General features: G+C 34.7%; 1 protein-coding gene across 1 annotated transcript in view; it reads right to left on the bottom strand.

Moving 5' to 3' along the window:
* Positions 1–3,830: 3,830 nt before the first annotated feature.
* The window catches only part of SLC17A6 (solute carrier family 17 member 6), a 55,221-nt gene continuing 44,558 nt past the window's right edge, over positions 3,831–14,493 (bottom strand). The window contains exons 9-12 of the mRNA XM_051964948.1: positions 10,639–10,771; positions 9,849–9,959; positions 7,735–7,862; positions 3,831–6,288 (exon numbers count right to left, since the gene is read on the bottom strand). Of these exons, the coding sequence (XP_051820908.1) occupies positions 5,953–6,288; positions 7,735–7,862; positions 9,849–9,959; positions 10,639–10,771 (708 nt within the window). The 3' untranslated portion in view covers positions 3,831–5,952. The remainder of the gene's footprint in view (positions 6,289–7,734; positions 7,863–9,848; positions 9,960–10,638; positions 10,772–14,493) is intronic.

Genomic DNA, 14,493 nt, shown 5'->3' with positions numbered 1-14,493 from the left:
ATTCTCCCTACTCTGACAAACTGTCTCTTGAGGAAATGTAATATTCCAGAGTGCAGACCACAGAGACAATCACCATGTTTTTATTTTCTTATTTCAAAACTTCCATTGGTTCTCTGACCTATCATAATTTAAAATCTTTCACATGGAATTTAAGAAACAGCACAGTCTAGCCTCTCTTTACCAATTTATCCTACCTTTCACAACTTTTTGACCATAATTTTCCATACTAATCAGATAGGTCTTCCCAACCCAGCAGGCTTCTTCTCATCTTTTGATCACTGAACTAACCTATAATTTCTTTCCCTCCTAGTTCTCCAAATCTTCCTGTTGTTCAAGAACCAGTTCAAATCCCATTTCCTCCTAGATAAATTTGCCCCATGCCAAAATTCCTTCTTTCTGAAGCTTCAATTTACCATTCAGGAGATTCCTTTGGTACTTCAAGGACTCATGATTTCATTAATGTTAATGTTACTTCTACTGACAGAGTGTAACCTTTTAAGAAACTGGTATCTCATTTTCCCTACTTTCTGTGCCCATACAAGTCATTATCCTATGACCAACCTGGTGATAATCCTTTTTAAATTTAGCTAGACCAGTTCACAGGGAATAGACAAAGGCATTTTTTGAAGTTTTCTGTCTAGTTGTGCTTTTCAGAATTTGTGCTCTAGGGGTAAAACTTTTGAAAACTTGGTCACCTCTGTGTATGACGAAGCATCAGAGTGGGACTTCAATGGAGAACCAATCCCTTAGTTATATATAAGATTGATATAATGTTATCATAATTATATGATGATTATATGATTCATTGGTGGATGGGAGGGAGAAGAGCAGGCAGAGGAAGCCCTGTGATTTTATTAGCATAGAAAACTCCCAGGGGGGAAATTGTCTCTATCAATATTGACTGGAGCTATTCTACAACTTTTCACCTTAACCTTGCTTGGAGCAGAGAGAGGGAGTGGGGAGAGACAAAGACAGAGACACAGAGAGAAATTTGCTCATGGATTACAGATGTGGGTCTCTAATCCATTTCTTTTATCTTTGAAACTTCCTTGCTAGTCAACAAGTCATGCTATCCTAATATTCTTTCATGTTACATTATAAATTACTATTTGATTCTATGTTGCATCATATTTATGCCCTGATTATTTTGTGGATAAAATTAGAGTGACCTTGAAAAAGAGACTCAAAGGAAATCTAGACTTTGAGTCTAGATTAAATTAAAATATAGATAGAAAAAGTCCATGAAACTCAGAACCAGAAAACCATGACTCTAATACCCAGTCACTCTAAAGTATGATTTTTAAGTAAGTTTTTTTTCTCTAGATCTGTTTCTTTGAAAAAATGTGAGTTAGATGGTAATGTCCTTTTTGGCTCTAATATTTCCTGTGATAACTTAAACTAATCTCTTCAAACAAAAAAAAAAAAAAAGAAGAGAAGAAAATCTATAAATGCCATTCTCACAAAAACCTATTATTCTCTTTTCTCTCAAATTAGTTTCATTTGACAAACATTTATTAAGTCCCTACTATGTGCAAGACCTCACTATCACTTATACAGATGGAGTAATGGAGCTAAGACCAAGTGAGGGCCATTTTTGATTTGTCTGTGTTTCATTGGCCATCATGGCTATTCTTTTGCTTGGTAGTTCCAATAGCTACCTAAATCTATTACTCGGACTTTATCAGTCAATAAGTAGTTATTATGTACCTACTTTCTACACACCAGGCTCTGTGCTAGGGATTGGGGTTATTGAGATAAAAGTGATCATCTCAGCTCTCAAAGAACTGATGTTGTTTTGAAGGTGATAACCCCCCCACGCACACACACACACATATATATATATCTACAAATGTACATAAAGATTATATCTATCTATCTATCTATCTATACATATACACAAATGTACATAAATAAAGATAAAATAGCTTGATGGACAGAGGTAGCTGCAAGAACAGGAAAAGCCTCATGTACCAGGTCAAATTTGAGTTGAGCTTTGGAATAAAGTAAAGTGAGGAAGAGATGTATGGCAATGTGGAGTAAGAAGGCTTAGAAACTGAAGATAGAGTGTTATATAAGAAAAATAGCAAGAAAGTCAATTTGGTTAGAGTATGGAGTGTGTGATGAGAGTGATATACAACAGACCTGTGTTGGAAACCATTGCAACAGAGCTTATACTGTGTTTGGTATAGCACACCCAGAGGCATCTTTGCGCCAGAGTTAGGTTTTGGAACAGGGTTTTGTAGAGATGGTGCTGGAGATACAAAGACAAACCTCAATACCATCCCCACTCCCAGGGGTCTTACATTCTATTGCTGTGTGAACTTGGGCAGAATCACTGAGCTGCTTTCAGCCTTAGTTTGAACAGCTGTCAAAAAGAGATAATAATAACATCTGCTTCACAGAGTTGTAATGATCAAATGAGATAACATATATAAAGTGCTTTGCATACCTCAATTATTATTATTATTTGGCAAATCAAGCATGGACACAGATAAAACATAGTGAGACATATAAGTGAATTTTGCCATCATACCACTAAAGCATTAATCAGAATTGTAACTTGGGCTTGAAAGAGTTAATCTCTCCTTACAACAATGGCTATAGACTTCAGATATTTTTAACCTGTGTTCAAAGAACTGAACAAAACCTTTTTTTTTTTTTATCTTCGATAAAAAATGCAGAGCATGGGCTCTGATATAATCTTTTAAAAAGAAAATCTTTGCTTTGTGACATTTCATCTCATTCTAATGTCTTTTGACTTCTCAGTTTCCCATAGAAGGAAAAGTCTATTCTAATATATATACCCCTATTCTCTGGTGCTTATTATTCTGTTTCTCCTTGAATTTTAAAAATATTTTTTCCTTTAAAGCAATTGCTACATTAAATTTCAGAAAGCCACCAAACACTCATAAAGGTTATGATAATAGTTTCATCTGTGCATCAGACAAGTGTTGAACAAAAGGCCAAGGGCGAATGTGGTTTGTGTTCTCTGAAATCACTCATAAACACACAGCCATGAAATATAAATTGAAAATAATTTGGACTATGGAGACAGACCATTTGGATGATTTGGGGTAAAAAAAAAGAAACTGGTGACTGTTTCTGGAAAAGTCTATTGGAAGTTATAATAACATTAAGCTCCAAACCATCCAAAACTTGGGTCTATGAATTTTTAAAAATCATTTTACTTTAAGTTAAGATTCACATCTCAGATATATTCTCTAATGCTGATTTTTGGCTTATACCTCATATCAACTGCTTTCCTCAAAGTGGGGCTAATGAATGACTAATTTGTAAATTTAAACTCATGGGATTATAGATCTAGAGATAAAATTACTGCAATTATCATCTTGTCCAACCCTATCATTTAAGAAAAAAAGGAACTGAGGCCCAGAAAAATAGGATGGAAATCTTTAACAGCATAAGTAAGGAATAGAGTCCAAGGAAGAAAGAAAAGATGGTGCCATAAGGAGGGGAACACAGGCTCAAACAGAGAGATACTCACCTTGACTCTGACATCAGGTGGTTTCCTATTTTAACTTTTATGTTTGCTAACTAGATGTTTAGCTATTTCTAAGGTGCTAAGGGACTGCAATTATTTTAAATACCCTCTAAATCTGGCAGCCTGGACAAAGCTTGGTTACCTTGTCCTAGTTACAGATATATAAGGAATAATATCTTTTCTGTATCAACCATCAAAAAGGTTCAGCCAAAAAGGGAAAACAATTTCTCAGTAGATGTGTTTGTAGAGAATTAATCTCTAAACTTGGGTTTACTGGAACCCAAGTTCAACTTCCTAAATAAATCCACAAAACCAAAATGACATGCACTTTTTTATATAAAAGGATAAATAGAGCATTTTATTAACACTTTTTGCAGCAACAAAGATGACAGTCCACATCTTGTCATTCAACACAGCAAAAGCTATGACCACATTTTACATCACTTTGAGGCACAAAGCAAAAGATTATCTGATTTTTTCCTTAGGGTCAAGAAGGGTTTGCATTTTTAAAACAATCTTCAAGTTTTATATTTGCAGTAGCAAGGCCTCCAGTCACTAGCACAATACAATGAACAGATAAAAAATTCAGAATGGACTATTACATACATACATACATACACACACACACACATACATACACACACACACACACACTGATAATCATTGGATTTGAGTTGAGAATACAATGTCCTTAACCATTTGGAAAGTTAGGAAATGATTTGGTGTTCACTTTGTTTTTCTGATCATTCCAGCCATCCAAAATATCTACAATAAGCAAAATGAAGATAATAATATACAGACGGAAGGATGATGCCCATTGTAATGCATTGCACTTATTGCTTGGTACACAAATGTTGCAATTCTTGTTGAATTACTGTAGGAAGTGCCAACGGGCTGTCTCTTCCTGGTGCTAAAATTCTACAACTTTATGAAAGTAGAAATTGCAATCTCCCAAACCCAACAGAAATTGTATGCCGCTTTTGGTATATGTGAGGATTGTTGCTTTTACTTTTGTGTGCGTATGTGTAGATATAGACATATATGTATATAGATATAATCATATTATTTATTGCCCTCTATTTTTAAGACAAATACATTTTAAAATGGGACTTGTAAAGTAACAAAAATTGTCTATTAAGTTTATATTTTTATATTCTATCGAGATTTGTGGCACGAGTCTAATACAGTATGGAAATCATGAAGGGAGGAATGTCTAAATTGTTTTCTATTTTCTTTATCATTAAAATGATCTTTTAAGGGATATAGCTCCATAATAAATTTCTTATTAGACTCTTAAAGGGATATATGTCTTTTCTAACGAGTTTTTACAACCAGTACAAAGTTGTAATAAAAATACACTGAAGTCTATTTTTTTCTTTGAAAAAGTCATCAGACATGCTGCATGAAAATTCAGATTTTTAAAATGTAAAGTATTTTATACTGTCAGGTAAATGAATGGAAGAACTTGAAGCATACCCCTCACTCTGCAAGATTTCAAACATGAAAAGGAAAGATTTTCTTTTCATACTGAAAACTCTAGCATTCATTATAAACTCCAGGATATTCCTGTCTGTTTTACCAAATAGCTTGCAACATTTTTTTTTTTAATCAGACCTCTGATTTTATTGGTGTGAGAGAACTCCCAGCACAGAAACTCCCTCCATCAATGTAGATCAGTATCTCTGCTGTAAATTTTAGTCTTAGAGAGTTGTCTGGGGCCATTAAGAGGCTAAGGGATTTGCCCAGGGTCTCATAGCCAGCACAGGTCAGAGGCAAGATTTGAACCATGGTTTTGCTGACTGGAAGACAAGTCCTCTTCCCATTAGATCATGAAGCCCTCAACATATAATCACAACTCTACAGAATTATCTATTGCCTATTCAGCATACTTCTGGGGGTTGCCAGAAATCAAAAGTCTTCACCTTACAGCCAGCAGGCACTGCCTCCCTCTGACTGAATAAATATGAATTCTTTAACACAAAGTCCTGTTGATATATCTATTTTCCATATAGTGTAGCAAATATATAAGTGCATTTTCATGATCAAGTAGCTTTGGCTTTTTCACCAGAGTATTTGATGTGCCATGTGCCAACCCAGATAGTTGTGCTTTCTTCATTGATTATGAGTTTGAGCTCTTGTGTCTATAGAAGAAACTAGTTGCCTCTATAGTTTTGATCAGGAAATCTTAAAATGTGTAGTGCAGAAATGGCTGGACCTGAATGGAAGTGATGCCATGTCTCAATGGGGACAGATTGTACTTGAACAAATAGTCACTTGATGGGATTGATTTTTTTTTTTTTTTTTAAGTTGTTTTTGTATTTTTTTTTTTTTTGTACAGCAAGACCTGTCGTTTTGATAAGTATCAACATGTTTACACCACATTTCTTGTGCAAACAATCACGATGGATTTAATCACAAACACTACAAAATAGATTCAATGATTAGCTCTGTTAAGAATAATCTTCTCTTTCCTTATAGATGTATGAGTCTTGTACCTCTTCTTGTACAAATTCTTCTTTCTTCTCCCACCCGTTAGGCCAACCACCGTTGGCCTGTGTCGTTGATCCATAGGACTTTGTGGTGCCATAATTTACGTAATTTTGAGTAATGTCTCCTGTTTCTTCATCAAGTTCATCTTCATGAATAAAGCCACACTTTTCTTCACTGGTCTCTTCAGGATCTGCCCACGGTTGTTTCTCACCCGAAGCAAAGATTCCATAAAATATAACCCCACCATAGTGCACTAAGGCTGCAATCAGAAAGACATACTGCCATTCTTCCCGAGACTGCAATAAAAATAAGCAATGTGAGATGAACCTTTCAAGACTCAATGTCTTCATTTAAATATTCAAATTTTATAGAAATTTCCTATGGAGATATGAAGTATAGATTCATATTTTTTATGAATAAGAACATCTTATTCATAAAAAAGCCATTTTCTACCAATCGATGGCCAACATTGTTATAAATACTATATCTCCAGCATGAGTGTTTTCATTTTTGAAAATTGTACTTATTCTGCGATAAAAGGCAACGAATATCTATGACTTGCCTTAAGATAAAAATGGTTTCTCTTTAAAAGTCTGAGAGTTCTGAGTATAATTGAATTAAAAGACCTACAGGAAAACACTTAGAGCATTGGATGTATTTTCAATGGAGAATTTGTGCAAATACATGAATAAGAATTATACCGCATAAGAAGCCTTGCATGGATTGTGGTCTGCATGAGTGAGAATACCTATACTGATCCAAGAATCACAGGACTTCAGAGACCATGTAGTCTAATCTACCTGAACTAGAGTCCCCTCTATATCTCATATCACAAGGGGTCATTAAGCATAATTACGGATCAACTGAGAGATCATAGTCTTATGAGTCATAGACTTAAAGTTAGAAACATCTAAGCGGCCATCTAGTTCAAGCCATTAATTTTTGCATATGAGGATATAAAGATCTGGGAAATTTAAATGACTTGACCAAGGTAATACAGGCAGGAGGCAAAATTTGAATGCAGGATCTAACCTGCAGAGCCAGTATTTAAAGCACATAATATATAATTTGAACTCCCTCTTTTTTTTTTATTGAATTAATTTTTTTCTTGTCTCCCATGATCAGAGTTTTGAGTTAAAAGATTAGTGCTTTGTTCTACTTGATCTAAGGGAGTGAAAGTGGTAAGAACAGGTAGACATTTTATGATAGATTTACAATTGACAGATAGGAAAACTTCCTTAAAAGGAGAGCCAACCAAAAACATCAATGGAGGCAGTGAATCCTCTACAAAGTTGTGTTTGGGATAGAGGGTCACTTGTCAGACATCTTATAGCAGAGGTTCCTGCTTTAGGAAAGAATTTTACTAAATAACACCTAAATTCTGTAATTATATGAATTGAAAAGAATGGCTGCAATCAACATCAAGAAAATATTAGGGAGCAATATTATCAGAGATTTACAAAATAAAATCCTACTCCATCCCATTCCATAAGTATTTTGCAGCAGTCAAAGCTGTTCTGCAATCTGGCTTCTATACCAAACATATTTGAGAGATGTTAAGAATTATGTCCCATAGTGTCCAATGAGGTGATCTATCTCTAACCTTTAGGGAAGTCAACAGTTCTTTGTTTGGAGACATAATACTTCTTACCAGGGACATAGAACAATAACAGGAACAATGAACAGAATGTGAGTTCTTTGCTCTTTAAAATGTGAACACATGCTTCATTTTGACCACCTACCTTGTTCTTCGTCATTGCGCCAACAATGATAGGGCAAACCATTCCAGACAATGTGCCAACACCATTTGAAATCCCCATTAATATGCTGGCATATCTTGGTGCAATATCTAAGTGGTTGACGTTGAATCCTGGAACAAATACCCAGACTTTCACTCATGAGGTTATAATACCACACATCTTAATTAAATATATTAAATAGCAAATTGAAATTGTTTAAAAATTGAGTGGTTTTCTATGGCTTAAGGGAAAAGATGGCCAAAACATGGCTTAGAGAAAAAGATTGGCAAAAATACACACACACAAACATCTATTCACTGAAGATATAAAAAAAACTTTTCTGAAAATAATAGTTTGATATAAGGGAGGAAGAAATCTAATTAATTTGGGGCTAAGTTCCTCTTTTATGAGATAGTAGGCTTCTAATAGGACATCATCTTAAATATTGCTAGATAATCTAAACGCTCCCTGCCCCTTCGCTATGATTCTTCCCTTGCACTTCATTTAATTTAATAAATATGTTGAAGTACATATTATGCACAAGGTACTCTGTCAGGTAGTAAGGATATAGAAGACCAAACAAAATTCTCCCTTCAATTGTGCTTAAATTTCATTGGAGGACCTTCTTTTCAATTTTCAATACCATTCTGTTTAGAAAGGAGAATTGTCCATAGCTAGGATGAAACCTTATTTCCCTTAATTGTGGCTGGATAACTGAATGGAAAATCATTTTGTCACCTACCAACTCCTGAACCTATCACTAAAATTCTTTCACAATCAGTGCCTGCTTCATTTATACAACCTTATCTCCTATGCCTTCCCAAACATGCTTCATTAGAGCTCAGTCACTAAATTTGTTTCCCTTCTAGTACCTTTGCCTAGTTCAGTTACAATTCAGTCTACCTAGAATGCCCTCTTTTACCTTTATCACCAATTCAAATTCTGCACATCTGGCAAGATTCATAACGCTTCTCCCTTCCCTTCCTCAATGGACTGGTGACTTAGTTCCAACCTACTAACCTCTATATTGAAATTAATTGACCCTTTGTCCTATTGGCGGTCATATCTGGCCAAACCCCACCTTGGATTATTATCACCATCCACCCCATCCACCACCTTTCTCCCTTTTTATTGTAATGATAAATATTGAAGAAAATCAAGAGAATGAGCTAGCTCATTTGGTTACATAATTGTAATTTGGTTACATATTTGGCTACATAATCTCAATTAGTCCTTCATGTTGTAAAATAATACTTTTGCATTTATCTAGTGGATTCACTCTCCCATGACTTTATTCCAAACTTTTCATCTCTCTTCAAGTCATCAACAGGACCCCTCCCCAATCTTTTCACCTCAATTCACTGAAAAAATTTGAGGTTATTCAAAGAAAAGTATTCTTTTGTTTTCATTTCATGGCACTCAGATGTCTTTCTTTCCTATCTCCCTCTTCACTCATATCTTACATGAAGATATAAATGATCCTTCTCCTAACCAAATTCTTCTATACCCATAATTTGGCCATATCTTATTCTACCTTTTCTCTCATTCTCTAATCTTCAATACCTGTTCTAACACTAGGTCCTTCTCTGCTACATACAAAGTTTACTTATATTTCCCCCATTCTTTAAAAAGCAACAACAGCTTCCTTGAAATATCTCCACTATTATTTTATTTTTCCTCCCCTTCATGACTTAACTCCTTGCAAAAGCTAACTCACTCCATTTCCTCTCCTCTCATTTGATTCTAAGCTCTAAGATAGCTGAAAATGCTGTCTCGAAAGTCATGAAGGATCTTTTAATCAACTAATCTAATGGCCTTTCCTCAATCATCTTTCTTGATTTCTCTGTGGTCTTAGATGCTGTTCTTCATTTTGTCCTAGATGCTAGTTCTTTCTCAGTTTTTACTCTCTTCTGCTTGTATTCTTTCTGTTTAGCTTTTAAAGTCTTTTACAATTTAACCACTTCCTATTTTTCCACATATTCTGCAATCCAATGACACTGGCTTTATTTCTGTTTCTTATCTATGAATATTCACCTCCCAATTCTGCTTTTTCATTATAGCCTTGAAAATAAATTTCACAATTGAAAAAAAAAAAAAAACCTAAATTTGTATCTTACCTGATATAGCAAAGCCACTGAAGCCTACTGCAAGCACTAAGAAGGATATAGCTACTCCCCGGGTGTGAGAATAGCCTACTACTAAGAGCAGTGTGGCTTCCATGCCAAAACCTTAAGAGGCAAACAGAGAAGAAAAACTTATTCAGAATTCAAGGATATTTCACAGGAGCATCAATAAGACCTGAAGAAAAAGTAATTTAATATGATCCCCTACAAGTTGTTCACTAATTGTCCAACTTTGAAATGATGTCTGGAAAAGACAAAGCTAATTCTAAGCATAATGCCAGTAGATACCAGAGAGCAGTTTGAGTCTTCTTTAATATTTAGAAAGCAGTGAATTTTAGTGAGATAGATTAGCTTAATCTGGGGGAAAGAGATGAACGCAAAATATTCTTCTTTTGAGAGCAATGGAAAATTTCTGTATATTACTGAATTTGACATTTCCAGGATGGATTGCCTGAGAGCTAGTACCAATCTCCATGTAGTTATAATATAATATTTTTCCCAGAATTATGAGAAATTATTAATATGCAACTTAATGGTGCATATTCACACCTTCCTTTGCATGAGGCTCTTGAGGCAGAGGAACTCAGTCCAAATCTCAACTCTGATGCTTACTATGTGTTCTTGGGCAAGCCACTTAACTAATTTGAGTTAAGTAAAATGGAAGGTAAAATGAACAGCTGGATCTGAACAATTCTCAATATTTAGGATAAAAGAACATACTCCACTTATGAAAAGATAGCCTCAGTGGAACAAAAACAGGGGGTTACTTATTACACTGACTTACCTCCACAGTTCATAATCTTCCTCACTGTAGTAGTTGAAAGAATCTGCCGGCTTCTTAGAAAATCAGCAATTTGACCTCCAATTGGCACAATGATAGTCATCACTAAGTGAGGTACAGCAGATAACATTCCCACCTGATGGAAAACAAATGGAGGTTGGAGTGGAAATAGATATTAATTACCTAAAATAAAGGTCTGGTGGCCCCATATCCTGGCTTCTTCATGGTTTGTATATAAAGAATGGGTGATGAAATAACCTGAAAAAAATGATGTTCATTTGGACATTGGACATGATGTCCATATCCAAAAACTTGCTTGCTCTCCTAGAATGATTTTGTATTAAGTTAGGATTTGCATTGAGTTAGTTGTCCCTCACTTTAGCTTTTATCATCACCATTGTTGTGATACATCTTTTGGATGAATTTACTCTCAGAATCATGGATGGGATTTATCTAGATCATAACTACAGTATCCTAAACTTGGCCAAAAATCTTGAAGATAATAAGAGATATGAACGCCAAGAAGAAATCTGTTAGCTATTAATGCTGATCCCAAAAATGTCTTTGGATGTTTTGATGAAACTCTAGAGAGGGTAGGCATTCCCTTTTAAACAAAATCTTCTAGTCTCCAAAAGTGAACAATTTTCTTTACCTTGAACTATCCTTGAGATAAAATGCAACTGAAAAACCTAAACAAACTTTCCCTACTACTTTTGAATACTTCCCCATGACTCTTCTGACCTGTTATCTGCTTGTATCACCTGCTAATTTATAATGCTAGAGAATCACTTGGGGACACAGAGAGGTTAACTGTTTGTCCACTGCCACATAGCTAATATATACCAAAGGCAGGATGTGAATATATGTCTTCCTAGCTTCTACTGTACTTCTATACACTACAATATACTATCTGTACCAAAAAGATGTGTATCTGTACACATCTAATCCAAATATATACCTAATCCAACATCTTAATTTTATAGATGGCATTGAGAGTCAGGGAGAATCTTAACCAAGGTCATTGATTGATTTAGTGGCAGAGTCATAACTGGACATACCACCTCATGGTTATATCCAGTATTTTTTCTACTATAAATAATAATAAATATTTATATTTTAAAGATTACAAGAAGTTTATATACATTATCCAATTTTTTTTCCCCTTTTAGTGCCTCATAAGATAAGTTCTACTATTAGAAATTATCTCATTTTACAGATGTTTTTAATGATAGCAAACATTTGGACAGTATTTTAAAATTTGCAAACCACTTTACATATATTATCCCATTTAATCTTCTCAAAATTCTGCAAGGTGTGGTAGAGGAAGTAGAGCCTTGGACTTCAACCTAGTTAGAGCTGAATTAATAATAGACTTTGAATACTTACTAAATGTGTGATCCTGAGCAAGTCACCTAACCTCTTTCTGCTTCTATTTCCTCAACTGCAAAATGAGGATAATATCAGCACCTACCTTGCAGGGCTATGTAAGGAAGAAATGAAATGTATTTGTAAAAATACTTAGCACAGTACTTGGTACATGGCAGATGCTACATAAATGCTTATTCTCCCTTTCCCTCCTTTCTTTGTATCCCAAGTATTTTGCACAATAATATATAATAAGTGCTGAATAAATGCCTCTTGATTAACTGATTAACAATATACCTGACTGCTGCAACAAAAGCCTTATATGCTCAAATTCATTTTATAAATATATATGTGAATACATGTATGTATGCCTCAGAAAGAAGTGAACTAGATTCTGAATAGCCATATTGCTTTACTTCAAAAAGATTAAAATACTCTAATTGGATTCTAAGATGTATGTTTCTCATAAGTTTGGTAATGGTGGTCCAGTGGGAATACATACATTGCCCAGAAAATTCTTCCTTCAGATGAATTATCCTGATTCTTTTTCAGAATTATGTTTCCAGGGACATTATACAAAAAAAAATCAATACTCATGTCACATAGTCAATATTATAACATATTGACCTCCTGCTTTTAAGTCTAATGGCAAAATGTCAATCCTATGCTGTCTATATATTTTAACATGAATAGATTTGTTTGCAAATTCCAAATATCTCTAATTTCCAATATCCACAGAAAGATTTTTAATCAATAATTTCTCTCATGGTTTAGCAAAATTTTCTCCTAGGAGAAGGAGATTCCTCCATATTAGAACTTCTTTCTGGGAATTCCTCCTTCCCCCCACCTTAAAAATGTTTCTTTTACAAAGACTAATAGTTCTGTTACACTCTTAAGTTTTCAGGAATGGACATTTTTGAAGAAATCTGGTAGAAGATTCCATCCAGATTGGTTCTTAGGAAAGTCATCAGAAGTAGGATAATGATTTTTTGGTCTAGTAAGGGGAAATCCTGAATTGGAATAATGAGATTTAGACTAGCCACTTGATGTCTATGTGATTTTTTAAAAAAAATCTTTCTGGTCCTCAGTCTCCTCAGCTGTCATGATTCACCTTTATATAATCTAATAAAACCCTCCTGTTGTAAGTGCTAGAACATCATTATCCCCATTTCCTTAGATAAAGAAACTGAGGCTATAAGAGATGACTAGCTCAGGATTATATAGGGAAGGGAAGGGAGAAGAATTGATTAATTGCTTCATAAATGCTAGGTTCTTGACACATCATTTCATTTGCTCCTCACAACAGCCTTGTTACTGTCCACATTTCATAGTTGAGGAAACTGAGGCAGAAGGAAGTTATGTGATTTGTCTGGTGGTTATTCAATTAGTGACTGTCTAAGGCCACATTTGAGCTCAGGTTTTCCTAGTTCCAGGCCCAGAACTTTATCCACAGTACCACCTAGATGGGTCCAAAGTAAAATTCAAACTCAGGGCTCACAACTGACAGTTCTAAAACTCTATCCACTATATTACCTTTACATGCACATACAGATTTTTTAAAAAAGGAATATATCAGACTAAATGATATAGGTAATGTAAAGATAAACAATGGGAGTGGAATCAAGAAGACTTGCATTCAAATTATGCCCCAAAAAGTATATTGTATAATCTGGGAAAGTCACTTTATATGTATTTCCCTCAGTTTTATTAACTGAAAAATAGAGGTTATAATAACACCTAATTCACACAGCTCACATTGTGAGGCTCAAATGATATAATATTTGTAAAAAAACAAAAAATAAACAAAAAATGACAAAAAAAAAGAACTTTGCAAAGTGCCTGGCACATAGTAGATTCAACATAAGTATTTATTCCCTTCTCCCACCACCCATCACTAGGACTCAAATTACTAAACTTGTCTGAACATCAGTTTCTTTCTTTGTTAATAAAAGGATTGGAATCAAGGGCCTTTATAGTACCTTCAAGATCCAAATCTATGATCCTGGAACTTTTAAAGTCTTTTTTAGCTCTAAAATGCTGATTTAACCTGGGAATACTTCCAGACTTCTAAATCGCTATTCTATATTCTGTTCATTGGCTTCTGTTTTATCTCAGAGCCAGATATGTCAAACTATTGTATATCATCACCCATCCACTGAAGGAACCATTTGGTTACACAATATCTTCTTAATTTTTTTAATTAAAAAAATTTTTTGCTGAGGCAATTGAGGTTACATGACTTGCCCCGGGCCACACAGCTAGGAAGTAAGGGTCTGAAGCCAGATTTGAATGAAGGTCCTCCTAACTTCAGGGCTGGTTCTCTATTCATTGAGCCACCTAGCTGCCCCTACACAATTATCTTCTAAGAATGAAGTTTGTTTGACTCAACAATATATTGGAATGGCTTTCATTTTGCTTGATTGACTTTTTTCTCCACTAAATGAACCAGCTCTTTTAGCATCATGTAGACCTAGCCTTTGGGTGCTTTAGATA

This window comes from Antechinus flavipes, chromosome 6, assembly GCF_016432865.1.
Source record: "Antechinus flavipes isolate AdamAnt ecotype Samford, QLD, Australia chromosome 6, AdamAnt_v2, whole genome shotgun sequence".
Taxonomy (NCBI): Eukaryota; Metazoa; Chordata; class Mammalia; order Dasyuromorphia; family Dasyuridae; genus Antechinus; species Antechinus flavipes.
The sequence above is the reverse complement of the archived record's forward strand: the minus strand, read 5'-3'. Positions and strand labels throughout refer to the sequence as shown.